The 25,918-nt window shown below is 36.0% G+C and overlaps 1 protein-coding gene across 1 annotated transcript; it reads left to right on the top strand.

Annotated features, from left to right (window-relative positions):
* Positions 1-1,834: 1,834 nt before the first annotated feature.
* LOC142354729 (steroid hormone receptor ERR2-like) lies at positions 1,835-22,620 on the top strand. The gene is made up of 6 exons (XM_075407111.1): positions 1,835-2,106; positions 2,179-2,572; positions 2,642-2,758; positions 13,202-13,456; positions 13,633-13,774; positions 22,045-22,620. The coding sequence occupies exons 1-6, from the start codon at positions 1,906-1,908 to the stop codon at positions 22,460-22,462; spliced, it is 1,527 nt and encodes a 508-aa protein (XP_075263226.1). The 5' UTR covers positions 1,835-1,905; the 3' UTR covers positions 22,463-22,620.
* Positions 22,621-25,918: the final 3,298 nt, after the last annotated feature.

The following is a 25,918-nucleotide window of genomic DNA, read 5'->3' as shown; positions in this document are numbered from 1 at the left end:
GATCAGTTCAGATACCAAGTTTTGGAGTTTAGCTACAAAGGTTTTCCGATAGCTTTTAGGTCTCAAAACAAGCCTCTTTTTTGGGTCTCTAAATTTCGTAACAGATGTGACATGCTTGGTTTGATCCAGGGAGGGAGAGATTGACGGTGCCTACTTTCTGATGGGACATTCCTGCGTATGAGGTGTGCCAGGTATTCATCGAGTTCTTCATAGAAGTTGTCAATGTTAGTGAAACATGTTGGCAGGAAGAAGTTTGCTCCATCTCACTGGCTATTTTGTCAAAATCAGCTGAACAAAAACTCCAATACAATTCTCTGGTACTTTTTTGAACTATTTTGAACTATATTTCAAACTCGTCTTTAGCTGTTCCATTTTTGCCTCCAAATTGAACTGCTCAAGTTTTGTCTTCCAGTATACCACTCGTTGTGCACCGTATGAAGGTCTCGCGTTCATTTTTTCTCCACGCATTTGTTGCAAAGGAGCATAGCGTTCATTCCAAGTTCGGTGATGCCGTTGACAGCAACTTGTGTCAAGACTGCTTGCTCCGAGTAAATTAACCATTAAGAGGCCACAACTGCTGCCTCTGACATGCAATAAACTTAATTTTTTTTAAATCGGCTTCGGGCAGAGATTGGAATAAGGGACTTGACAGTTGAACTGATCGTTCGTATTCTTTAGAGCGGTCTTCAGGTTTAAGGATGTTCTGGCCGTTTAAGAAAAAGATATTCTGCTATTTTTCTGCTGACTTTTTCGAAATAGTAACAATATCGTTTGGTAATAATATAGAAATAGTTTGGTAATAATATCGTGCTGGGTAGGATAGTAACCGAAAGTATAACCATGTTTTTTCAATGAGTCAAATTTTTTTCAGGTTTTCAAGAAAGCCGCAGTCTTTAACTAAGGAAATAATAGCAATTCCTTACATCGACATCGCAAGGGGTCACCTTGGGTTGTACGTTCCTCAGATTATCGTAAATGACAAAATAACTTCTGACGAGATTTTTGTTGTAACTTTTTAATTTTATTTAATGATTTGACCGTTGTAGTGGTCAGTAGGAGTCTTTTCCATTTTGTTGGATGCTTTTTACGACGACTATTTGGCCTGGAGATTACTCTTAAAATCCTTACTTAGTCAGAATGTTGATTATCACCCCGTATTGCTGTAGTACTCGTCTAATTGGTTACTCGAGTGCCCGAACCGTATGATGACTGGTCTCACTTCCTGTCTGGTGTTGTTGTTGTTGTTGAGGATTAAGTCTAACGGACTACGCCCTGATCGTCCACGCATCAGATTGTTGACAGTCTATTTGAAATAGATTGGGCGCAAAATTTTTGAAAATGCATATGCGTTTGAAAATTTGCTTTGGAAGAATTTTTGGATCGTTTCTGTGTCCCCCACCAGATTAGTGGGTTCATATTATTTGCACCCCCCTGAAGCACGTGCAATAATTTTACATAATTATTTACCATGTAATGGCATAGCGTACTCTGGGGGGGGGGGGGCACAAACAGAAAAGATCCGAATTTTTTATTCTAATCTGACGTTCAACTTTTTTTTTAAAAGACTTGAATTATAAATATAAGGGCTAACAAATTTCAAAATATGAAAGAAACAGAAAGATCAAACTGAATGGCAATTAATGCGAGACGGTTGAGGCGAAGAGCGAAAGCAAATCAACAGGGTTTTAATGTGCGCGCACCAGCACCAGCCATGAAAAAAATTAGTTATCTATGATATGGTTTTGGAACATGCAGCTGGGCTTCAGAACGTTCAACTGAGTTCATCTGACGTTAACCTTGAATTAATATCTAATATATCTTATTTTAGAAATAGTTTTATCCTTTAAGGCTGGAATGAATGCCTGTAGCATATCCCTATGATTCTGTACAAGGTAATTTTGTGCAATGGATGGGTCATTAGAAAGCAATGCTGGCGATCGGGACAGCAACTTCTCTGATACTGTCAGCTCATCTGTTAGTGACATGCAAGCAAACCAGCATACAATTCAACACCAGGTTCGACAAGGTGCCAATGGATATTACTATGACATTGGCAGGCCGATCAATGAAACGCTCTTTTTGTCTCCGGATAATCTAGTCTCTTCAGTAAGCTTTGCAAATTACATTTGTATAACAATCAATAATAATAATAGCATTATGATAAATCATTTCATTTAGGGTACTTTCGCCACTGAAGATGACGGCCAATATACATCGCGGAACTTACTTATAACCTCAAACATTCAAGGTCAGCGAACTGCTTCGAGTTTTTCACAGCCCCTAGACTCCTTGCAACTACTTCGCTCAACTTCAGCATCTCCGTTGATATGTAATTCTCCTCAACTTACGCCCCAAAACTCCTCCACTTTCTCACAATTTAGTTCACCGTCAGTTGGCTCCCGCGCGGGTGACATCCCAACGCCAAATTCCACCCTGCCAGCGGGATGCCCGCCAGAATTACAGCAGTCATCTAACAGGAAATGTGAGGTATGCAAAGAACATGCGAGTGGAAATCACTATGGATGCTGGACTTGCGAGGGTTGCAAAGCATTCTTCAAACGAAGTGTGCAAGGTTGAGTTTTTGAGTTAATATTTTCTGTGATGTGACGTACTCGCCAAACATTTTTTTTTTTGGTTTCAGCTAATTCACAGTACACTTGTGTTTCTGGCAATGATTGTGATGTCGAAGGGGCTGGTAGAAAAAACTGCCCGGCGTGTAGGCTCAGGAAATGCTTCATTGTTGGAATGACTTCCGAAAGTAAGTAGCATGCAGAATTTCTTCGATTCTAAAATAACCGTTTAGACTAATAACCGTTTCGTGCTCCCAAAAAAATTATTGCTGCGAATGGAACAGGTTAAATTCAGCACAGATATCACCGAAAATTTTATAGCATGTTTTCCTACAAAGTTTATATGATATAATTAATAGCCGGCGTCAGCCTGTTAACGGCTATTATTTAGGCGCTCTCCTTTTTACAATTCAAAAAATTTGAATTGTATTGGGGCGCTGTCTTTTTTAAGATCTGTTCTCACAATTTCATGATTTTTGAAGTCCAATTGGAGTAGTGGTTTTCTTTCTAGGCCTAATTTTTTGTTTGAACCAAATTTTTTTTTTCTCGCTAGTGTTTTTTTTTGTTTACATGTGGTATTTTGACATTGATTTTCTGTTTTTTTTTTACAATTCGAAGAATTTGAATTGTATTGGGGTGCTGTGTTTTTCTTAGATGTTTTCACACATTTTTCAATGACTTTGATCTTTCAAAACGGGATGAACAGGTAAAGACCAGCGGGCATAAAGGTCCATTAGAGGCCCAAAGTTGGCTTTAGTAGTCCTTCAAGTGCTTAGAGTGATGTAGCTGCTGGGATGGCCTTAATTTAAGGTCAAAAGGTTAGTTTTTGGCTCTAAATGGTGCAATTTTTCATGTTTTTTGTGATTTTTGGTTGATTAGTCTGAGGTTGATGTTTTTGAAAAGTGATTAAGGTCTTTTGCGAGACAAACTTACTTGTTATGACCATTTTATGAGCTATATTTTTTGGTACTACATATACAAACACGCAAAATGATCCTAATTTTCGCAATTTTTTTCAAGTTTTTTATTTAATTTTGTCTTTTTTTTAAGTTTTCCAGCCTCCGGGGCCAGGGAATCTCCTTTAAGCTTTGATAATAGGCCACTGCATCGTTTCTACTCACATTGGAATGGTTTTGATCATGTCTGGAATTTTAGCATTTTTCGATAAAATCTGCAATTTAAGTTTTTAAAATATTTGTCACATTTTTATATTTGTCCATTTTCAAGTGCCAGAAAACCTACTCCACGGTCTGATATGCTTACTGCATGGTTCTTAGTGTCAATTGAATTATTTTCCAGAATTTAAATTTTCGAATTTTAGAAATTTTGATAAAATTTGCGGTATTCAAATTTATTGAAACCATTTTTTTTAAATTTTTTTTGCCTCATTATCAAGATAACCTCCCCAGGATTAGATAGTTTGTTATTAATAGCCGCCCTCATCTTCTCAGCCGGCTATTATAGCGCTCCTATTTTTTTTTTTACTTCGTCGAATAAAAAAAATGTTTCGCTTTACCTCATTTTGCCGCCTTTTCAACATTTTGCGTGAAATCTTTTTGACTTCTCTAGGCTAGTTTCTCTCTTCTCTCATTCTGCTAAAAGTGATTTTGAACATCAGTTGCTCAGCAAAGCAATTCAAAATGAACAGAGTCAGTATAAAAAATTGAAGTCAGAAGTAGAAACGGGATAAACCCATAAAGCCCAATTTTAGATGCCCGCTAATTGAACGTCGTTCCTATAAGTCTTAGTTACCATCTATAATGCTTATTGGTATTGATAGTAGCCCCTGTAGCCTCTCTCTAAAACAGAAGTATGTTCAACCACGAAATGCCATCAAAATAAATCGGACTTAAAAAAATGTTTTTGCACAAAAATCTTTTTTTTTCAATATCTTCTGTTATTTCAATCCCAATCATGCTTATTGGAATCAACGGCGGCTATTTTCCGGCAATCTGCCGGGTATGTTTACATAGTCGTTAAGGGCAATGGAATTGTTTTCAACATTTTTAATAGAGCTAATTTCTATTTTTTGAAATTTGAAGGTTTTCTAAAAATTAATTGCCTATCGATCTTTGAGCCAATGAAATTTTTTAAGGCTTGGAATTGAGTTACTGGATAGCCTCTAGAGGCACAGAATTTATTCTGAAGATAACACGATTTTAGAAAAATTTCATTAAAGTTTGCAGTTGATTTCATTTTAAATAAATTTTTTGAGTTGATCGATCTTCAAGGGCCAATGAATTTCTTATCGGGCATCAAATTGTGCTTTCGGGGTAAAAGCTTTAAGATTATTAGCAGTGAGTATATTTTTGTTTAGTTTGTTTGGTTGTTTGAGTTTGTACGTTTTTTGAGATGATTTTTGTGTTTTGGCTGGCATCGTTCAATTGATCTGCTGGTCAGGTAGAGCACTTCTTAGTTTTTCAGTCAATTCTTTGAATTGTTTTCAGTACTTTAATTCAGGACTTGTATTTTATGTTTTTAATTCGCTTTACCTTTTGATCACCTTTGTCGTTTTACTTAAGTCACGATTTTCACGTTTGACTTCTGACTTACTGATGAATTTTGAATTCTTTCACGCAATGAGTTAACTGAAGTCCTTTTTGTTTTGGTGGAAAACTCCTGCAGCTGCCCAGCTCCTATTTGAGCTAAGGGGAACAAACAGTATGTACAAGTAAAGGTGAAAACATCTGACCCAGTTAATATCCGCAGCGGAGGGCCACAAGGGTCTACTCTAGGAACGCTCCTTTTTCTGCTGTTCATAAACAATTTAGCAGATGCATTGTCCAGTTGTGGAAGTTTTTGGATTTGCGTATGATTTCAAGATTTTTGCATTAAATCAGATTCAACTTAGGAACTGTGCTAAACTATACAAAATTGGTTTTCCGAAAACAAATGCAACTCAACACCACCAGCGGTAAGCTCCTAAATAGAAAAGAAACAATGCAGCCGCGATAAACCGACTCCTGGTTGAACCGACAAATGTGACTGACTTCTCGGATTGATAACTGTACCACGAGAGAGAAAAAGGGATTAGGTGCACAACGTTCGGTTTGAAGGTCTCTGTTATTTGCTGCCACTAAAGATCATCTTTCAACAGCTGCAATTAAACTGTCATTTTCATGCTAGCGGTGGTGTTTGATTTGATTCAGCACGTTACAAGATGGTACTGTTACGCCAAAACTTATGAAGCAGTGCCAAGAAACCTATTCCACTAAGACGCTATAGTTCCTGGCAAGTACCTCAGTCGCTTGTGACAGAAAAAGAATAATCAGATTAAAACATTTGGCAAACTAAATTAATTAATCGTGGAAACAAGTTGGCAAACTAAATTAATTAATCGTGGAAACAAGCTTCGGCTTGTTTCGGAACCGGAGTCCGGCCAATATTGCTTTTTTCAAGCGTCAAAATCAGGGTCACCACTTTATTTCAAGAAATTTAAAACCATTCCACAGTACATCCTTTTCCTTTGTATTTAAAGCCATCTTTTGCTAAGTGCTGAATCAAAAATCATTGTCTTATGGAAACACAGACCAACTAGAAAAAAACAGGGATAGATGGCTTCACTGAAGTTCTTAGGCTTTTCTCACGCAAGGCTGGATTGAGATTACCTGTTTTTTGGTTTTCCGTATCAAAGTAACTAGATCGTTGTGTTACATAACAACTAGGTGGCTCCTTCCTACAATATTGCAAATGAAACAAATTAGCATTCTTTTCCCCTTATAGGAAATCAGTTTGGCGATTGTTTAGCCTAACCCGACATACAGATTCATTAATAATATATCTCAAGTACCAAATGAGAAAATTGATAATTGTTTTTTTTTCGCCGCAGTCAACACTTAAAGCCACAATTATTACAAAATTTCACCTCATTTATGGAAAATCTTGTTGCAACTTTTAGCGTTGACACCTCGACCCCGAGAAATTTGGTAAGAATTTATAAAATATAAAATATAATTTGTAAAAGACCCATTAATACTGATTATGTCTCATTACTGACATATGTATCATCTTCCTAGAAGGCCTTCCAAAATTTTGAAAATTTTCATAAATACATTATACAGGTCAGTTTTACAAATTTTGCATTTTACAAAGCGTATTGCATTATTTGAAAAATATTTACTATTTTTTGAATTATCCGTCACTTATCGACCATGGTTGCTTCTTTTTGTTTTGCTAATTATGATACACGGAAGTTTTTATCGTAGAAAGAATTGAATGGTATCATTTGAAAACCTTTGCAGACGCTGAATTTAAAACCGGTCTTGGAAGATCTATCTTTAAGCAAAAACAATTCTGATCTGAGACATTGTTACAGAAAACCACATTGATAATAGTAGTTACAGACTTCGGCGTTGCCATTTCTTTAACTCCAACAACCAAATTTTTTTGATAAAAAAATATTGATTTTCTTCTTGAGAATAAAGTCTTTCTAAAGCTTCGTTATTGGAGTTGCACCTTTTAACTTTTTTCTTGAATCTCGCATAATTCAATTTTTCTATTTGTTTTTTTAGAAGTTAATATTTTGTGTCATGCTTTCCTTGTCTTTCAAATAGAACCCTACTTCGGATCTTATCTTGAATAATTTTGGTCGAAGTTTTTTGCCATCTGCCTGATCGTCAATGAAAGTGCGTTGGTCTCATTAAAAAATAGTTTCAGTATATTTTCGGCATGAATTTAGTTTTGATAATACATGTGTTTATTTAAGTCTAACGGTACTGAAAATTCATAGAAATGCGTTGCCCTCTTAAATTTGTTACAAGAGCTTCAATTTTCAATTCACATTTGATTCCAGTTTGAAGATTTTGGAGAGCTCAATTGAGTCTGACAATTATCAAATACATACAAAAAAGCAATAAATACACATCAAATTTATACAAAAAGAGCAAAGGTTGTTGGAAAAGGTTACGGTTCAGTAAAAAGTACAGAAAGATGCATTTAATTCAACTTATTTTTTGATGTCTACATATCTTCTGGTTTCTACGCAATATCTTGTCCAGTCTAATTTTATATATCGTTTTGTTTTTGAGGGGTGTTATGACTGGTTGTTGATAGATACGGGATCGTCTTTTATGTTAATTGGTTAAATCTCACATGTAAACTTTTCAGCCTTAATTTTATTTACTAATCTTACACAAAGTTTTGGGCAATAATAAATTACTCCAAAACAGAGTTTGCTGAAATTGTCTTCTTTGTAATGTTTTTTTGCTTGACCGATTTTTCTGTGTTCCTTTCACTTTTGGTATGAAAAACGGGATAAACAGGTAGCGCCTGTAGGGCATTGATTTGTCTCAGAGACTCTCGGTTTACTAGAATCTGAGTACGCGATTCAACTCGGTTCTTTGAGTTTGAACCCCATTACACCCATCCCTAATCCCCACCCCCTGTGCATCGTTTTACCCGACACCAAGCGCGCTCGCCATTCGTTTGAGAGCGATTCGCCAGACGGTAGTTGGTTATGTTATTAGTCCTCCTGATCTTTTGTAATTGAGTTTTGTGCTACTGATTTTAAACTGTTTTTGATTATCTGCACGGCAAGTGGTCGTGACTTGTTTGAACCTCATTTAATTTAAATGTTCTATTTGTTTTTATATTGAGAATTTTATATTTTGTGTAATGCTTTCCTTGTTATTCAAATATAAGCCAACTTCAGATGTAATCTTAATAATATTGGTAATTTTTTGCCATCTGCTGCCTGATCGTCATAAAAGTGCGTTGTTTGTATAAAAAAGAGTTATACAAAATCTTTTTGATATTAATGAATTTAATTTGATATTGCATGTGCTTATTTAAGTCTGAAGTTACTGAAAGTCCATCTAAAAGCGAGGTGGGTTCTTGTATTTGTTACAAGAGTTTCAGTTCTCATATCCTGAATTCCCTCTGTAGGAAATGTTATGCTCATTATTAGTGTAACGTTTGAACCTTTTGGGACCTCAAAAGACAACTATCAAATTCTTACAAAAAGGAAAACGCGCATCAAATTTATACAAAAAGAACCAAAACTGCGTGTTGGAAGCAGTCTTTTAGTTCACCAGTATAATTGAAATTTAGTTTATTGAGTAACGTTGTCGTTGATACACTTACAGACTGTGTATCGTTTTAACCTGACCCAGCGCGCTCGCCAGTTGCTTGAGACCGATTCGGCAGACGTCAGTCGGTTATGTTATTAGTCCTGCCGATCTTTTTTGTGATTTTTGTCGTATTTTTTTTTACTGGTTTTGATCACGTGTTCACGACTTCTTTAAAAATCGGGCTAAACTGAAAAAGCCGAAAGTCATGAAGTTGCTGAGCCTTACTGGCCTTTAAGTTTGCGATTCATCGAAACTGCCGGCTGATGAGAATTAAATTAGTGGCGTGTACGTTAAGTTTTGGCGTTTTGGACCACCCCAACTGAAGCACTATTTAGTTCTGCTGTGTGGGCGTTATGTTCTGTAAAAAGAGATTTGCAAAGATCAGCTTGGTTATCAAAATTTTTGGTCACTCAGAGGAAAAGAAACAACAAACACTTTGGCCGGAGAAGTTAAATTATTTTAAAAGATTTTATTGACTTCTGAGACGGTACATTGGTATTGTATTTTGACCTTACCTGTGTTTAACTTCACTCCGAATTATGTATATAGGTATACCTGTCTTCTGTCTGTTGTCATTTACTTCAGTCTTCAGTTTTTATTCCCCGCTCATTGGTTGAGAAAGTTTGCAAAAAAGTGCCAATATCGCCAGGATGGATCACGCAATCTCCCCTCTGTTTGGGCAACTAAAAGTTGTAAATATAACTTCAATGGATCGAGCAATCTCCTCTTTGATTGGGTGAGTATTTAAAATATGAAATAGTCAACTAGGGAGCTCTTGCTAATAACTGCTGCTGTTCCCCGAATAGCGGTGATTGACAAGGATTGTATGAGTTTACTGAATGCTACTGACAACCCCTGTACCTGGAAAGAACGATTGTCACTTAACAACGCTTCAGGTTTTTTTTGGAAGTGGCCGATATTCCGCCAAGGACTTCGATTGCAAGTGGATCAACAAATGTGATTCCAATTTTGAGCAGTTATTGTCGTGGAGGCATTATTTTTGCTCATCTGCCGCATCAAGTGCATATCCTGCCTTTGTAGCCGCATTAGTGATAGTTGGATTGCAGTGACCAAGTAAAAAGTTTTTGTTGTTCGGTCGCTTCAGTACGTATTCGCAAGCCCTTCTTCCAGCAGCACTCTTCCCCTTCAATTTTCTTTTCTTCGCCTTGTATTCAGGCTAGCCTACCTATGATGAAGATCGTAGTTTTTTTGAGTAGTTTTTCCAAAGTTAAACGCTTATACGTTTCAAAACATTTAAACCCCGAGGGAAAATTTTCTCAGATTATTCAGAATATAATTTGTTGTCTCAATCTACCTCTGATAATGATAATCTATAGTTCAATGTAAAGAAGTATATTTAAATGTTAGTGACTAGTCTCTCCTCTGACGGGACCGTAAACGACTACTATCTATGCAAATCTTTAAGGCTCTTTTTGTTTGTTCGCACAGCCTAATTAATTGCTCTCGAACGAAGTTTGAATTAAATATTAAACGCGTGTGTCTTTTCATCCGAAATTTTTGCTTGACCGGTTTTGCGCTTTTGTTCTAAAATGTTCTGTGCCGTTGGGTGACTTTCACGCCTTACTTCCGATTCTCTGAATTGCCTTCATTCAAAAACAAATTTGTTGCTGAGATAAAGGCAATTGTAAGCGATGAGGTGGAGAAGCCAGTATAAGAAGAAAGCTGGATTATTCAGCCGATTATATTTACAAACTATCAGATTTATTTACAATTACTCAATGCCAAAGTTTTTATTTTCTTAAAGGTTTAAATTTCTGCAATAGTCCAATTTATAAATAATTCGATGAGTTTTTTGGCCAAAGTTTCTTGCAAAAGCATAGGTTTTCTTCCTAATTAAAGCATACCTGCATGCGACAAAATTTTGGTGCAATCCATTCCCGTACCTAACTCCAAGTGCGTTTCAGTACTGGACCAGTAGAATTGCAATTTTTCATCATTACTGAATCATAGACTGATTCATGTCACTTTTTTGACTGGCCAGACTTGCATTCTGTCTGATTTTACAATGGTCAGACTTGGGCCAAGTGTAAAAAAAAGTTCCGTACGTGGATTGAACCCACAATCTCTCGCTCCCTAGCCGTTTGTCCTCCTTTCTGCGCCACCTCGACTGATGATATTTAAACTTTTGTGCCGGTAATATACGCTTGCAAGAAGCGAATTTCAAGCGAGAAAGCGAGCAAAATATATTACATGGGAGAATTGCATTTACTTTTGCCCAGTACTGATTTACACTTGGAGTTCGGTACGGGTTAGCATAGAATTTGTCTATCATTTTTTTTCGGGCAGCCTTTTAGTCCATGAATATGATTGAAATTTAGTTTTTTGAGTAACGTTGTCGTTGATACTTTTGCAGACAGCGTATCATTTTTCCCGGAGCCAGCGCGCTCGCCAGTCGTTTGAGACCGATTCGCCAGAAGTCAGTCTGTTATGTTATTAGTCCTTATGATCTTTTGTAAATGATTTTTTGTGCTACCGATTTTTGACTGTTTTTGATCATCTGAATGGCAGGCGATGGTGACTTGTTTGAAAATCGGGATAAACTGAAAAAGCCGGAAGTCATGAAGTTGCTGAGCCTTACTGGGCTTAAGCTTGCGATTCATCGAAACTGCCGGCTGATGAGAATTAAGTTAGTGGCGTGAATGGCAAGTATTGGTGTTTTGACCAACCCTCATGCAACAACTATTTAGTTCTGCTGTGTAGGCGTTATTTTTTGTTGAGAGAAATCAAAAATTTTTGAAGGTTTGGACTCTTCCGTACGTATTTGCATGCCCTTCCTCCAGCGCCACCCCTTCATTTTTCTCCTCCAATTTTTTCGCCTAGTTGTCAGACTAGCCTGCCTAAGATGAATATAAAGGCCATTGCAAGCGATGAGGTGGTCAAGCCGGTATAAGAAAAGGCTGAATTATTCATCAGATTACACTGACAAACTATCAAATTTATATACAATTACTTAATATCAAAATTACTGCATCAAGTTTGAAATTTCTGCAATAAAGTCCAATTTATATAAATTTCTGCAATAAAGTGCAATTTATATAAATTCAAGCAAATGTTTTCGTCCTAATTATAGCATTCCTCCATGCAGCAAAATTTTGGCGCAATCCGGTATCGTAGAATCATCATTTTTTGCCGGTCAGTCTCGAATATCAGAAATTTAGTTTTTTGATTTACGTTGTGGTTGATACGCTTGCAGACTGTGCATCGTTTTACCCGAGAGCCAGTGCGCTCGCCAGTTGTTTGAGAGCGATAAACGGACTCCGCAATTGCAGAGATCAACAGACCAGTTTTTCCAAAAAGTGGCTTTCATTTATCTTAAGTGCTTCTTTGGAAAAAAAATATTCCAATGTCAGATATGTTATACCGTGGCAATGGGAGTGTATAATAGTAGTGAATGAATAGGAATAACCGTAGTGAAAAAACAGAATTTCTGGACAAAGTTTAGATCAATAAAACTTAGTCTCTCCATGATAGGCCTCCGTACCTAACGTTGTGAGAATTGTAAGTTTCTTAGTGAAATGTGCTAAAATTTGTTTCTAACTTCCTGTAAATTCTCGCTTTTTGTAAAATCGTTTATGAAGTCGTTCCATAAACTCACTACACTTGCGAAAAAACAATTTCTGAAGTAGTTAGTTTGATATTTATGTCCAAAATGAATCGTATTTGATTATTGGAACATTCAGATTATGAAAAGCAGGGTGTCTTTTTAAGAATATTTCCAAGTTCAAGAAAGTTTGTCGAAATTTCATTTGAACCTGTATGTTTCTGCTAGAAAACAATTGAATTAAAAAGCCGGTGCTGAATCGAAATCTATTTTGACTAGGTATTTCGAATATTGTCCAGGAGCTAAAGTCCCCTGAAAATTTACTCTTAGGTGGCAGAACGCATTTTTAAATCCACTTATCTGTTTGATATTTCGAAATTTGAAATTTTTGTTACGGCTATGCGGCCACCTTTTCTGAATTGTATGCATTTTGTCTTTTTCACATTGATTTGCTACACAAAAGTTTACAGTACAGTACATGTCCAGATTATTGAGACTTTGTCGTCTTAGAAAGTGGCTATGACTCCTAAGTACTCAGTCATCAACGTGACTAGTATCTCTAGTCCCTTTCATTTCAGCTCAAAATATAAATCTGCTATGAAGAAACCGAACAGAATTGGCGAGAGTTTGTCTCCTTGCGCTACTCAAGTCTTCTGCTGAATCTCATTGGATAGGAATTCACCGTCAAGTATTTGTTGAAAATTGCATTTCAGCTCTGATTGAATTATTTACAAAATATTTCCTTGGATCCCAATTTTCAACAGCAGATTCCTTTTAATAAAGTCAAACAACTTTTAGTAGTCAATTAAACATGCATAGTGTTCAAGTTATCAGACAGTGTAGGGCTTATTTTTTGCACCCATTGTAAATTTCTAAGCTTTCGCCCCTCTAAATTAAAGTGCCGCGCCTGTCGTTTGAGATCAATTCATCCGATGTTAGTCGGTTTATTTATTGTTCGCGAGAGGAAAGGAAACGGTTCCTCAAAGTTGTTTTGTTTCTAGGCATAAAAAGGGACCGTCGTTTCACCTCGTCGTCCACACAAGACGCAGCCAGTATTTTCAGACAGGAGAACCCAGTTGCAGCCTCACTGCTGCACAGACTGATTGAGATTGAGATCGAACCAATCAGTGCTGACTTCAGCCTACCGGAGGCTGGCGATGAATTATTGTCTGCGAATGCTTACTTGATTAAGTTGTTTGCTAGGCTTGCAGATCGGTTGCTGTCATTCTACGTGGAATGGGCAAAGTCAATTCCAGGTGAGGCGTTTTTGGGAAAAGGGAGAAAATTGGAGAATATATATAAAGGTTATTGTGCAATCAAACTACGGATGGCTATACAAGTTTGAATTTCTAGGCATTAGTTCTGTGTTTATCTAAAAAAGAATCATCAATTGTTCTTCAGTTTGCTGATAGCTTGTTTTGGTTTGTTCAAGGTTACTCTAGCCTGACCCTGTCGACTCAACGAAGTCTTCTGTCGAGGTGTTTCTTTGTTGAGGCTCTCTTAGACATGATGTATCGTTCTATTGAACTGGAAGATGGAAACATACAAATATCAGCCGACATTGCCATGACACAGTAAGTGCTTCACGTCACATTGATATCTAATTTGTAAACTGTGAGAATTTTTTAATGCAAAGAAAAATTCGAGAATTAGAAAAAACTAAAACTGCTTCGACTCAGGACATAGCTCGCCCAGAGACTTGGCTTGTGCTAAGAAATGATTTAAATAGTAATATGATTTTATTGATCGGATCTAATTCAATGTTTTTGTAAAATTTTATGTCGAACTTTTTCAAAATAGTATTGTTAAGGCGAATCGTAAGTGATGCTCATCCTGATATGCGGAACAAACTGGTTTTTGTACCGACCCACTTTATTGGGAGAGGAACTATATGCTCAACAGAGTTTTCTAGTTCAGTTGATTTTCGGCGATCGATATTTTCATCGTACAGTATCATGAGTGGTATCATTAGGAAGCTTGTCGAGTGTAGAATTTCAAATGAAAAAGGTTTTTTTTAGTTATTTTTTCCTTTTTCCGAGGAGTTACAGAGGTTGAAAGTTTTGTGAACTTAAGCCTCACTTCCACTGATTGTTCACATTTTTAATAGCCGCCCTCATCTTCTCAGCCGGCTATTATTGCGCTCGTATTTTTTTTTTTACTTCAAACTTTTTTTCGCTTTACCATTTTGCCGCTTTTTCGACATTTTGCTAGAAATCTTTTTGACTTCTCTAGGCTAGTTTCTCTCTTCTCTCATTCTGCTAAAAGTGAATTTGAACATTAGTTGCTAAGCAAAGCAATTCAAAATGAACAGAGTCGGTATAAAAAATCGAAGTCAGAAATAGAAACGGGATAAACCCATAAAGCCCAATTTTTGATGCCCGCTATTTGAACGTCGTTCCTATAAGTCTTAGTTACCACCTCTAATGGTTATTGGTGTTGATAGTAGCCCATGTAGCCTCTCTCTGAGAAACAGAAGTATGTTCAACTACGAAATGCCATCAAAATAAATCGGACTTAAAAAATATTTTTGTACAAAAATCTTTTCTTTTCAATATATTCTTTTCGTTCAATCCCAATCATGCTTATTGGAATCAACGGCGGCTATTTTCCGGCAATCTGCCGGGTATGCTTCGTAATTGTAGTAAATTTTGTTTAAATTGTGATGAAAATGCTAACGACAGTCTTATTGGTTTTACGTTTAAAGATAAGGTTCCTGAATCGTTTGAGAAATCAGTTTTGTCTGTGTTTGAAAATTGATTTTTTTTTCATTTTTTCATTTAAAAAATTGTACCAATAATGCATATTAAGACCACTCTGTACAAATTGACCGGTAGTGTGGACATTAAAACTGCTAAAACAACCATTGTTGACTGAGATAATGGTTATTTTTACCTCCTGTTTCTCAGAAAGTGTTCTGGAACTAACTTTTAAGCGGCTTTTCGTTATTGTAAGTCAATATTTATCAAAAATGCGTTATTTATTATTAATAGCCGCCCTCATCTTCTCAGCCGGCTATTATAGCGCTCCTAATTTTTTTTTTACTTCGTCGAACTTTTTTTTCGCTTTACCATTTTGCCGCTTTTTCAGCATTTTGCGTGAATTCTTTTTGACTTCTCTATGCTAGTTTCTCTCTTCTCTCATTCTGCTAAAAGTGAGTTTGAACTTCAGTTGCTCAGCAAAATAATTCAAAATGAACAGAGTCAGTATTAAAAAATTGAAGTCAGAAATAGAAACGGGATAAACCCATAAAGCCCAATTTAAGATGCCCGCTATTTGAACATCGTTCCTATAAGTCTTAGTTACCATCTCTAATGCTTATTGTTATTGATAGTAGCCCTTGTAGCCTCTCTCTAAGAAACAGAAGTATGTTCAACTACGAAATGCCATCAAAATAAATCGGACTTAAAAAATGTTTTTGTACAGAAATCTTTTTTTTTCGATATCTATTTCAATCCAAATCATGCTTATTGGAATCAACGGCGGCTATTTTCCGGCAATCTACCGGGTTTGTTTTATTTGTTAAGATTTACGTTTGCCAAAAAATGTATTACGCAATCATCTGGAACAATGACTTTTTTAACAACAGCGCAGCGATACTAAGGCCACTTATAGTCTCATCTTAAAATTTTGCCATGAAAAAGGAGTTAGATTGTTGTTTGGGTGCCCCTTTAAAACATTTTTTTCGCATTTTTTCCGTCCCAATTACTGAAAAATTTGTTTTACTTTAGACGTTAAATTAAAGAAGGGTCCCATCGCTTATGTTTCAATGAGGCTCAGTGAAAAAAAGTTTAGTTTCTGTGTGAAGCTTATGGTTAACCTCCGACGAAGAGTTTTTAATGAATTCTTGCGAGCATTTGAGTTGATACAAATTGAATATTCGGTAACATAACTCAATAGGCATGCAAATTTCGTCGTTTGTTTTTCACTTTCTATGGAGCTCTTAAAGAAACTATCAAATGTTTCCATTTGTTAACTAATGATTTGTCGCCAATATAACTATCATCCTAAGTATACCAAATTCACAATTACATTTTGAGATATTGAACTTGTCAATTTAGTTGTCTGTAAAATTTGGAACAATTCTTCGTTTTAATGAAGGACAAGCAGCAATAGCAAAACCAGTTATGATGCAATTTTGGGATTTTAAAAGGAAAAATTTTGGGGTTACAATGAAGCGCTGTTTTTTTTGACTTTGACTTTTTTTAATTGTTATTTATAGAGCGGAATGGTATCAAATCCAAGCTCATTTAACAACAGATCAAATATACGTTCAAACGGAGGTCAAAAAAATTCATGACATATTCGGCGAAAAGATCGTGGATTTTTTTTGCTTCTTCACTAGTACGAATGTTTGTGAAATTTTGAATTCTGTCTGTTTTCGTTGTTATTTTGTAGTCTTTTGACTTAGTAGCATTACTGACTTGTCCAATAGACTTCCTAAGCAGTAGAAAGTTAATCTGATTTTTTTATTTGAAAGATTTTGGTTATTATTACGTACGTCTTCAAAAAATTTTGCTTAAAAAATTATAAATGGTTCTTTAAGACTTGGCACTTTCACTGTTATCTCTGCCACTTTTAGTGTAGTGTTAGAAAAAATGGATGTCTAATTGTCTTTCAAGTGAAATCGAATGTAGTCATTGCTGTTTTAATTGGTTTTTGGCGTTGATACGAGTGTACATAATGTTATTCGGAGTTTTCATTTTTTGGGGTTCTTTTTTGCTGTGTTAATCGATTCTCAAGTTAATGACCCAGTAATTGGAAATCCTATATTAGGTTAATGGCGTTGAAAGAGGGCGCAATCGAGCATAACAATTTTTTTTAGCGAAAAGATTATAAACAGTTTTCTTGCAAGGTTTTTTTTACTTTTGCTGGTATTTGTTCCTTTATTAGTCGTGTGATATTCTGGATAATGACAGATCTTACTGGCTTTGTATTGAGGTATTAATCGAGCTATTTATTCAATTTCGTTTGCAGCTAATTAGTTTTCATGACTTTGAAATTAATTGTTTTTAAAAATTATTAACGTGTTTCTTAACTTTGCCCATTATGTTGAGTATTCTCGTGAAATTCATGTCAATTTGTTGAGTTTAGTTTTTATCCGATGCTATTGTGAAGGGTGTTCAAAATAAAGGTGGCCATTGAGCTTTGTTCGTAATTAGTACTTGTTTTTTGTCTGATAATGATGTTTGTCTTGTCTCTTAATCTTCTTAATGGTCGGTATGATCAGTCTTTTCATGAGGTTTTTTTTTAAATATGCATAGTAGTTTAAAATGATTTCTCAAATGGATAAACCAATTGTTTTCGAACAATATACGATTTTTGGAAAGTTTTCTGCCTCCTCATTCCCTCATTTGGTGGTCAATTAAGTAAGTGAAGGACGTCGTTGAGGACTTAAAGTGGGGGGAGGAACTATATTATCAGCTGGTATTTTTCAGTCCATTTTTGCCTGTCAATATTTTTGATGTACAAAGACACGAGTGGAGTTATAAGAGACCTCGTTGAGGGCATAGTGTTTTAATTGGCTCGGTTTTCGAGTTTTGTCGTTCTCAGGTAGTAATCAACGTTGAAATTTTTGTTAACAATTTCTCATTGTTATTGATTTTGTTTAATTTTTCAGTACTTTTCTTTCAAATTCTGCTAAATCTTTGTTATTTGTCAATGTTACCATAGTAGTGCTGGGCATTCTAATAACCGCCGTCAGCCTCTCGACGGCTAGTTTGTAGGCGCTCTCCTTTTTTTAAATTCGTTTTACCTTATGATCACGTTTTTTGTTTTTCATAATTCGCGATTTTGACTTCTGGCGGTTGACTTCTGGCTTACCTCACTCACTCTTTCAATTGAATGGGTTTTAAGTTTGATAGCGTTTTTGTTTTAACCACGTTTTCAGTTTGACATAAAATGCGATTTGCACGCTTGACTTCTTTCATAGCGCATTCACTTTTTCAACTAATTGGATTAATATTTTTCTCGCATTGAATTACGAAATTTAATGAATACGTTCAATGTCAAAAGAGCAAACTCAAAAGAAACGGTATAAACCGATAAAGCTTTGTCATTAACTCATAGAGCATTAGGTTATCAAATTTTATTATATTGATTGATAGCTGACACTAGTATTAGGCTTACCAGCTTTAAGTTTAGAAGCTGAATTAAGTATAGTAATGGAATCTAACTGAAACTTCACACCAAATTAGATTGCTTTTGACAGCGAAAAAACAGAAATAAACTCTGTCCCGATGTTCATCAAGTGCATCCCGATGTGCACAAGTGCATCAATGGCGGTTGTTTTCCGGCAATGAGTCGGCTATGTTGATCCGGTTTGCATTGATTTTCATTCATTTATCGTGCTTAGTTTATATTAACTGAATATTTGATTTTTTTTCAAATGGCGCTCAGTTTTGACGCTTACGCAGTTGGTCGCTTGATAAAAATGTGATTTCAGTTGATTCTTACCAGAAAACGAAATGATTTTGAAAAATTTTGCCGTTTTATCTGTTCAAACCTTTTTCTTACTAAATTGCCTTGAAGGGCAAGGAAGACCATGTCAAGTCAGTCATTCTGTAGTTGTGTAGGTTATAAGTTCAATTGCGACAAAAAGGTGACATTAAATTGATTTAAATATTTTTATTAAACAATTTCTAACAATCTCAATTTTACTTTTTCTAAAAATGTTCTTGCTGATAACGAAGTGTCAGTTACCATTGGTCTGATTCTGCAAAAAATTCTCAGGCTCATTTAAAATTTCTTCAATTGGTGTTAAAACTACTGAAAAAGAAACTAAAAATGTTCTTGCTGATAACGAAGTGTCAGTTACCATTGGTCTGATTCTGCAAAAATTTCTCAGGCTCATTTAAAATTTCTTCAATTGGTGTTAAAACTACTGAAAAAGAAATTGTTATTTTCAATTGCGTTTAATTTGTTTGCATAAGTGTAGACTACTTGAATTGGTAGTCTATTTGTGATGTTTTTCCGGATGTTGAATTGAGTGAAACTTTGCATTCTGAATATTTTTGTCCTGTGGCTGAAAAAGGCTGAGCGAATAATGGTAATGAAAGGGTTCTGAACAAGTAAGTTCGAACGTTACCGTGTCTCCTTGTGTTAGTTATAAAAAGTTAATTATTCTTATGAGCACTATGTATAGCAATATTTAATTCAAACCTGGTGTTGCAGCTTACGGTGCAGATATGTAATGGAATAGAAGCGGAAAATTTTGCAATCATTTAGTTACAATTTTTAAGTTTACAATTTTTAAGTTTACAATTTTTAAGTATCTCATTCCCTCATTTGGTGGTCAATTAACTAAGTGAAGAACACGGTTCATCGATTTCGGTTCTTTAATGTGCAACGCAGAATCCTGTGCCTTCTTGCATTTAATTTAGTGTTAGTTTATTGTTTCCTACCCATAAAGTGTGGGAGGATCTATATCAGCTGGTTTTTTTCCGTTAGTTCTAATCAATATATTTGACGTACAAAGACATGAGTGGAATAATAAAAACCTTGATTGTAGAGTGTTTTATTTGTCTAGGTTTTCGAGTTTTGTCGTTCTCGAGCAGTAATCGGGGGTATAAGTTTTGTTGGCAAATTCTCATTTTCACTTTTTGTTAAATTTTTTAGTTTTTTTCATTCAAATTCTGCTGTATTTTTCATTAAATTGTTAGTATTACCATAATAACAATTGATATACTTTTTAATAGCCGCCGTCAGCTTCTCACCGGTTATTATTTAGGCGCTTTTTAAATTCGATTACGTTTTGATCACGTTATTCGTTTAACATAAGTCACAGTGTTCACGCTTGACTTTTGACGTACCTCATTGCTTCAACTGATTGGTTTTTAAATTCTTTTACTCATTGAGTTACTCAATGTAATAAGTACGTCAATGTCAAAGGAGCAAAATCAAAATGGGTGAGTTAAACCGATAAAGCCGGGCCATTAAATCATATTGCATTAGGTTATCAAATTCATTGGAGTGATTGATACCTGACACTAGTATTAGGCTTAACAACTTTCAGTTTAGAAGCTGAATTAAGTATAGTTTTGGATTCTGACTGAAACTGCACGCCAAATTAGAACACTTTTGACACTGAAAAAGAAACAAAAATTTGGTCAATTTATCTCTTTTCTTTTTCGGTTTCAATCGCGATTTGCATCAAGCGCGTCAACCGCGGCTTTTCCGGCAATTTACCGGCTATGCTAGCCCAGTTTGCAATGATTTTCAGTCATTTTTTGTGCTTAGTTAAGCTTATTTGAATGTTTGATCTTTCCAGTGTATTGTTTCAAATGGCGCTCAATTTTAACGCGTACGCACTTAGTAGCTTGATAAACAATATGATTTCAGTTGCTTTTACTAGAAAACGAAATGATTTTGAAACATATTGCCGTTTTATCTGTTCAAACACCGTTTTTTGCTGAATTATCTTGAAGAGCAATGAAGACTATGTCAAGTCAGTCATTCTATAGTTGCGTAGGTTATAAGTTCAACTGCGATAAGAAAGGTGACATTAAATTAATTTAAAAATTTTAATTAAACGAAAACTAGCTCAATTTTAATTTTCTAAAAATGTTCTTGCTGATAAACGAAGTGTCAGTTACCATTGGTCTTATTCTGCAAAAAATTCTCAAGCCCATTTAAAATTTCTTCAACTGGTGTTAAAACTACTGAAGAAGAAACTTCTGTTATTTTCATTTGCGTTTAATTTGTTTGCATAAGCGTAGACTACTTCAATTGGCAGTCTATTTGTGATATTTTTCCGGATGTTAAATTGAAGGAAGTTTTGCGGTTTGAATATTTTTGTCATGTGGCTGAAAGAAGCGAGCGAATAATGGGAATGATAATAGGGGTCTGAATATTGTGCTTTCGAACATTACCATTCCCTGTGTAAGTAATAAAAACTCAATTATTCTCTTAATAAGCACTATATATAGTAGTAAGTAATTCTAACACGGTATTGCAGCTTATGGTATAGAAATTTATTGGAAAAGAAACAGAAAAATTTACGATCTCCTATTTACAATTAGCATTTAATGAATGAAATTCTGTTTATCTCCTCTATGACCTGTTTATGATCCTATGAATTGCTATCATGTATGGTGTGAACTTTGCGCAATGCGCAGTGTAAGTTTGCAGCTTTGCAGTTCAAACCAGAAGTAGATACAAAGGAATTTAAATTCGAACTATCACGTTTAACCATATGCTGTGTCACTTTTGAGCCTTTTGAATAAATCATGGAACGAGATATCATAAAAGTTTTCATTTTCTCACGATAGAATGCGTCCTTGATGAAATGCGTGATTATTTTAGATACCTCTTTCCAATAAGGAAATGCTATATTTCATGTAAACTGAAAAATTGTTTTTCCATAGTTACATTTTTTGCATGCTGAATTGTGTTCCGTTTACATGATGAATAAATCGGTGTGTAATTGCTGTCGAACGAAGTTTGAAGCAATTATTGTTAACCGGTTGATCTTTTATATGCAACATTTTTGCTTGGCCATTTTTGCGCTTTTGTTCTAGAACATTCTGTGACTTTTTCAAGCTTCACTTCTGCATTCTGATTGATTTCGATTGCCCTCGTTCTGAAATGAAGTTTTGCTTATATAAAAGTGATTGTTAGCGGTTGAGTAACCACGAGGTTTTAGCCTATAGTGTTTAAGATGTCTGACTGCTATCCTGGAGATCGATGGTTCGAGCCTCTATCAGGTCCCAGTTTGTGCATCCAAAAATTTTTAAGCTACACCCCTAAGTTAAATTGCTCCCAGCCTGTCGTTCGAGAGCAATTCATCCGACGTTAGTCGGTTGATGTTTATTTACATGAAGTTTTGCTGAATGCCTGAAATGTTTAGAAACGCGCTCATGTCATTAAGCAACGGAAATCGATACGAAGTCCATGACGAGATCCAAGAGGCTGCAAAACTGTTCAAGAACCTTCGCGTATCGTACGAAGAATTCCTCGCTCTAAAGTGTGTAGTCTTATTATCATCTGAAGACCTCATAGACGTTGCTAGTGATCTGACGTATGTGAAAACTCTGCAAGACCGAGCGATAGATTGTCTTATTTATGCTGTGCATGAAACACTCTATCGGTTAGATATCAATACCCCAGAAGAAGTGATGCAGCGCAGAACTTCGAAGCTCTTGATTTTGATCAGTCGATTGAACAGGCTCGCGTTTCAGATTTTAACGCATATCATACGAGTAAAGGACAGTATTCCAATGTTCGAATTGGTGGGAAGTTTGCTGAGCCAGAATATGCCCAATTAATTTGTAATTTAATCTCTCCCTAATTTGTTTGAATAACTTAAATTAGAATATAATTCTAACTGCCACACTCAGAGAGCTATGTTTTTCGAAAGTTTATTTATTGTAAATATTGTTAAATTATATTTGCTGTTACAATCAAAACTAGTGTTCCTCACTAATGTTTTTATTAAATGGTCTCAAACGAAGTTTGTAGCAATTATATTAGTCCTGTGGTCTTTTAATGCAATTTTTCGCTCGACCCGTTTTTCGTCTGACCCATTTGACTCTTCGTCCTCGAAAATGGGATAAACAAGTAGCGCTTGGAGGGCATTAAGTAGCAGCTCTCTTAGAGTCCCTCATGGGGTCCAAATCGATCTCTTAGAATCTCTCACGCCTTTATAGTCTCCAAAAATGCGGTTAACGAAAACTTTTTTGAGGAGACAATTAATTCAAAGTTGAAGGGCGGTTCTTAGTCTTAAAAGCTTGTTGATCCCCCTCTGTCACCCCATCCCTCAGTCAACCCAACCTGTCACGCAATCCCTGAGTCATCCCCCCGTCCACCTTTCTCCAACTCGGCGATCGATTTGGACCCCCTCTCATCCAGCTCTCCCACAACCCTACCTCATCACTTGACCCAATCCTACTCTCCCCCTCGCAGTCCGCTCAAACACACCTGATGCATCCCTAAGCCCCAGCTGACTAATAGCGAGACCCACCGCTCGCCTGTCGTTTGAGAGAAATTCGCCCGACGTTATTCGGCTATGTTTGTGTACGATTTTTGAGATCATTTGGAGATTAGGTGATAATCGACACTATTATTAGTGTTTGGAGTAAACTGAGCGCTCTGAAATATTGCGATAAAAAATTTGGAGGATGTTAGCCATAAAATAGCGATAGCAAATAGCGAAGTCCTCTGCGTGGCACCGACAGCTCCATCAGAATCGGTGAACATTCGTTGAATGACTTTATCGCTATCGAACAAAATTTTCTCAAATTTTAAGCACTGAGTATAAAAACTACCTTTGACATCTTTAGGACCCGTTTCAAACCCCTGCCTATTTTCTCTTCGAAGTTAGGTTTTGGGGTGGATGTGTGAAGATGGATTATCAAGTTCAGGCAACGGTAGCTTGTCAATACCATTTGGATAAGATTTTCAGCCCACTCACAGCCCCCCTCCTCTCTCGAATAGTTGAAACACATGATTCGAGGACCGATTTGTTTGGAGACGTTCTCCCTTTTGACTATGAGATTCAACCTATGAGCTAAATCACTTTCGGATTAACTGGTTCAGTCTGAAGATAATCATTATATATTCGATAATTCATTCCCCCACTCATTGTTGTTTGGATATTAATGAAAATGTGCTAGTCCTTTTATCTACCGACGATTGCAGCTCACAGCAGCAAACAACTGGCAGTTCAATAAGGAGTGTCTTGTCCGATTCCTAAACTGTCGTAACTCAGGAAGTGATTGAACTGACAATATAATGATGACTGATTGGAATTGGATACATAATTTTTTATCGATAAAACAATAATCTTCAAATCTCAATCGTGGAGCACGGTTTAGTCAGGTACAAAGTGAGATATTTCCAATGGTGTTCAAACCACAACAGATGGGTGTGCCGTAAATCGGTTTGAGCTTATTTGCATTTAACTGAAACAGGTCAACAGTGAAAAGCTACCAAAAGGGTCATCCGCTCAAATAGGTGAGATGGTTCAATATGCAACAATATTGAGTCAAGCATAAAAGCATACTCAGCGCAACTCCATTTTTGATGCCTAGCATAGTCTGCTTTGCCTCTCTTTGTTTCTCGCAGCATAGTGATTTGTTCAATAGCTCAACCGTTGAAAGTTCATCAGGATTACAACAAGAAGATCCATTGAGGCCACTTCCGTTTCTTAGGTCGTCTGGCCTCATATTAATGAAATATTAAGGAATGTGTCTATATTAATGAATTTGAAGCGAAATATTAAATTTCTCTCAAAACTGCTGATATCTTGATGGCAGTATTGCAGGTACCAAAACTGAACTGAGTCAGGAAGTCTTACAATTTCAGGAGCAAAGTGAGGTTTGAACTGATAAATTCAAGCTATTGTCAGTCGATATCAAAGACAAAATTGATAGCCTGATCAAGAGAAACAGCGTAGAAGGAATTAAAATTTTAGGAGCTGCCAAAAGATTGATGCTTCTGTTTCCTGTTGTTTACTGAAACAACCTTGCATGCCCTGCCAATAACAGTTCATAATCGGTTTAAATTAATTTCAGACAGATTCAAGGTTTAGGTGAAATAGTGACCATACAGCCCTCTAAAAGAAAATTCAGTAAGAACTCGATAAATCAGCTTTTGATTAATTTTTAGGCAAATAAACTTCCAGTAGAGAAAAAAGTGGCTTGCTATCTCTTTCTCTTCCACAATCAGGTGCCTATTTATTCGCTGGCCCCATATTGCAAGAGACGCAAGATTATAGGCACGTTTATCTCAACCGTGAAGACAGGAGTCTTCCTGGAAAAATGTGTCACTAATTGAGTGGGGAGGGGCAATCAAAATTGATTACTTTTTGATGTTTCGCCCAATGGGCGGGGTGTTGAAAATTTTGTCTTGAAAATTTGAGTGAAAACAGAAATAAACCTCAAAAAAATTGAAATCAAAAGTGGCGGCAGTGATTCCTTAGTTGATCCGAACTCAATTGGTAACAATATTATTTATCCGTTTTAAACAAGATTTCGTTAAATTACATATGAATGAAGGAAAGCTGGATTGGTGATATGAGGCTAGTGTTGGTCACACTTACTGTTCCGGCACATTTTACTGCAGATTTCTTGGATCGCTGAAAGATTTAGCGTAAAGTTTGAGATTTGAATTTGATGTCGTTGTCTAGAAGAAAACCGGAGTCCTGATCAAATTTTTAAAACTAAGAAACCTGACGAAAATGAAGACATGAAAAGGTTTACGCTTCGCTCTGGTTTTGGAAAATTTAGAATAACTCATCAACATCTGCGCACTCACAAGAGCGTCCAGCCGAGCTACTGGGAATGCACACTGTTTGAAATATGTATTTAGAATTCTGAGGGATTTTGATTACAAAATTAGAAGAAATTTATTAGAGCTTGAAATAGTTTGGTTTTCTACCTTTGTACCCAGCAAATCCACAAAAGGGAAAGGTGGTCTTTTAAGAGAGAGCGGAAAGGAAGTATCTTGAGAAATTGCTGCACTTGGAGTAATATCACTAAATAAAATTTTTAGTTCATAATTTTTTGAAATTGTTCTTAGTGTGAATGAAGCTGCTTAAAAGTAATATGAAAAGTTGAAAAATTCTTGAATATTTAAAATGTTAGATGACACAAGATGTAATAACTTTTTTTCTAATCAAGGTATTCATCAGCGCACAAGAGTTTCTCAAATGTTTTGCTCATGGGTAATCAGTTTTTGGCAGCAGGACTCTGAAAGGTAGAGCTATTTATACATTGTTGGTA

The sequence above is a fragment of the Convolutriloba macropyga genome, chromosome 15 (genome assembly GCF_964194025.1).
Source record: "Convolutriloba macropyga chromosome 15, txConMacr16.3, whole genome shotgun sequence".
NCBI classification, from domain to species: domain Eukaryota; kingdom Metazoa; phylum Xenacoelomorpha; order Acoela; family Convolutidae; genus Convolutriloba; species Convolutriloba macropyga.
Note: the sequence above shows the minus strand (reverse complement) of the source record. Positions and strands in the feature narration are given on the sequence as shown.

Coding starts and splice junctions, on each gene's coding strand:
- LOC142354729 (XM_075407111.1), top strand. CDS start 1,906: ATGGATGGGTCATTAGAAAGCAATGCTGGCGATCGGGACAGCAACTTC. Junction 2,573..2,641: donor CTTCAAACGAAGTGTGCAAG/GTTGAGTTTTTG, acceptor TTTTGGTTTCAG/CTAATTCACAGTACACTTGT. Junction 2,759..13,201: donor TGTTGGAATGACTTCCGAAA/GTAAGTAGCATG, acceptor TTTTGTTTCTAG/GCATAAAAAGGGACCGTCGT.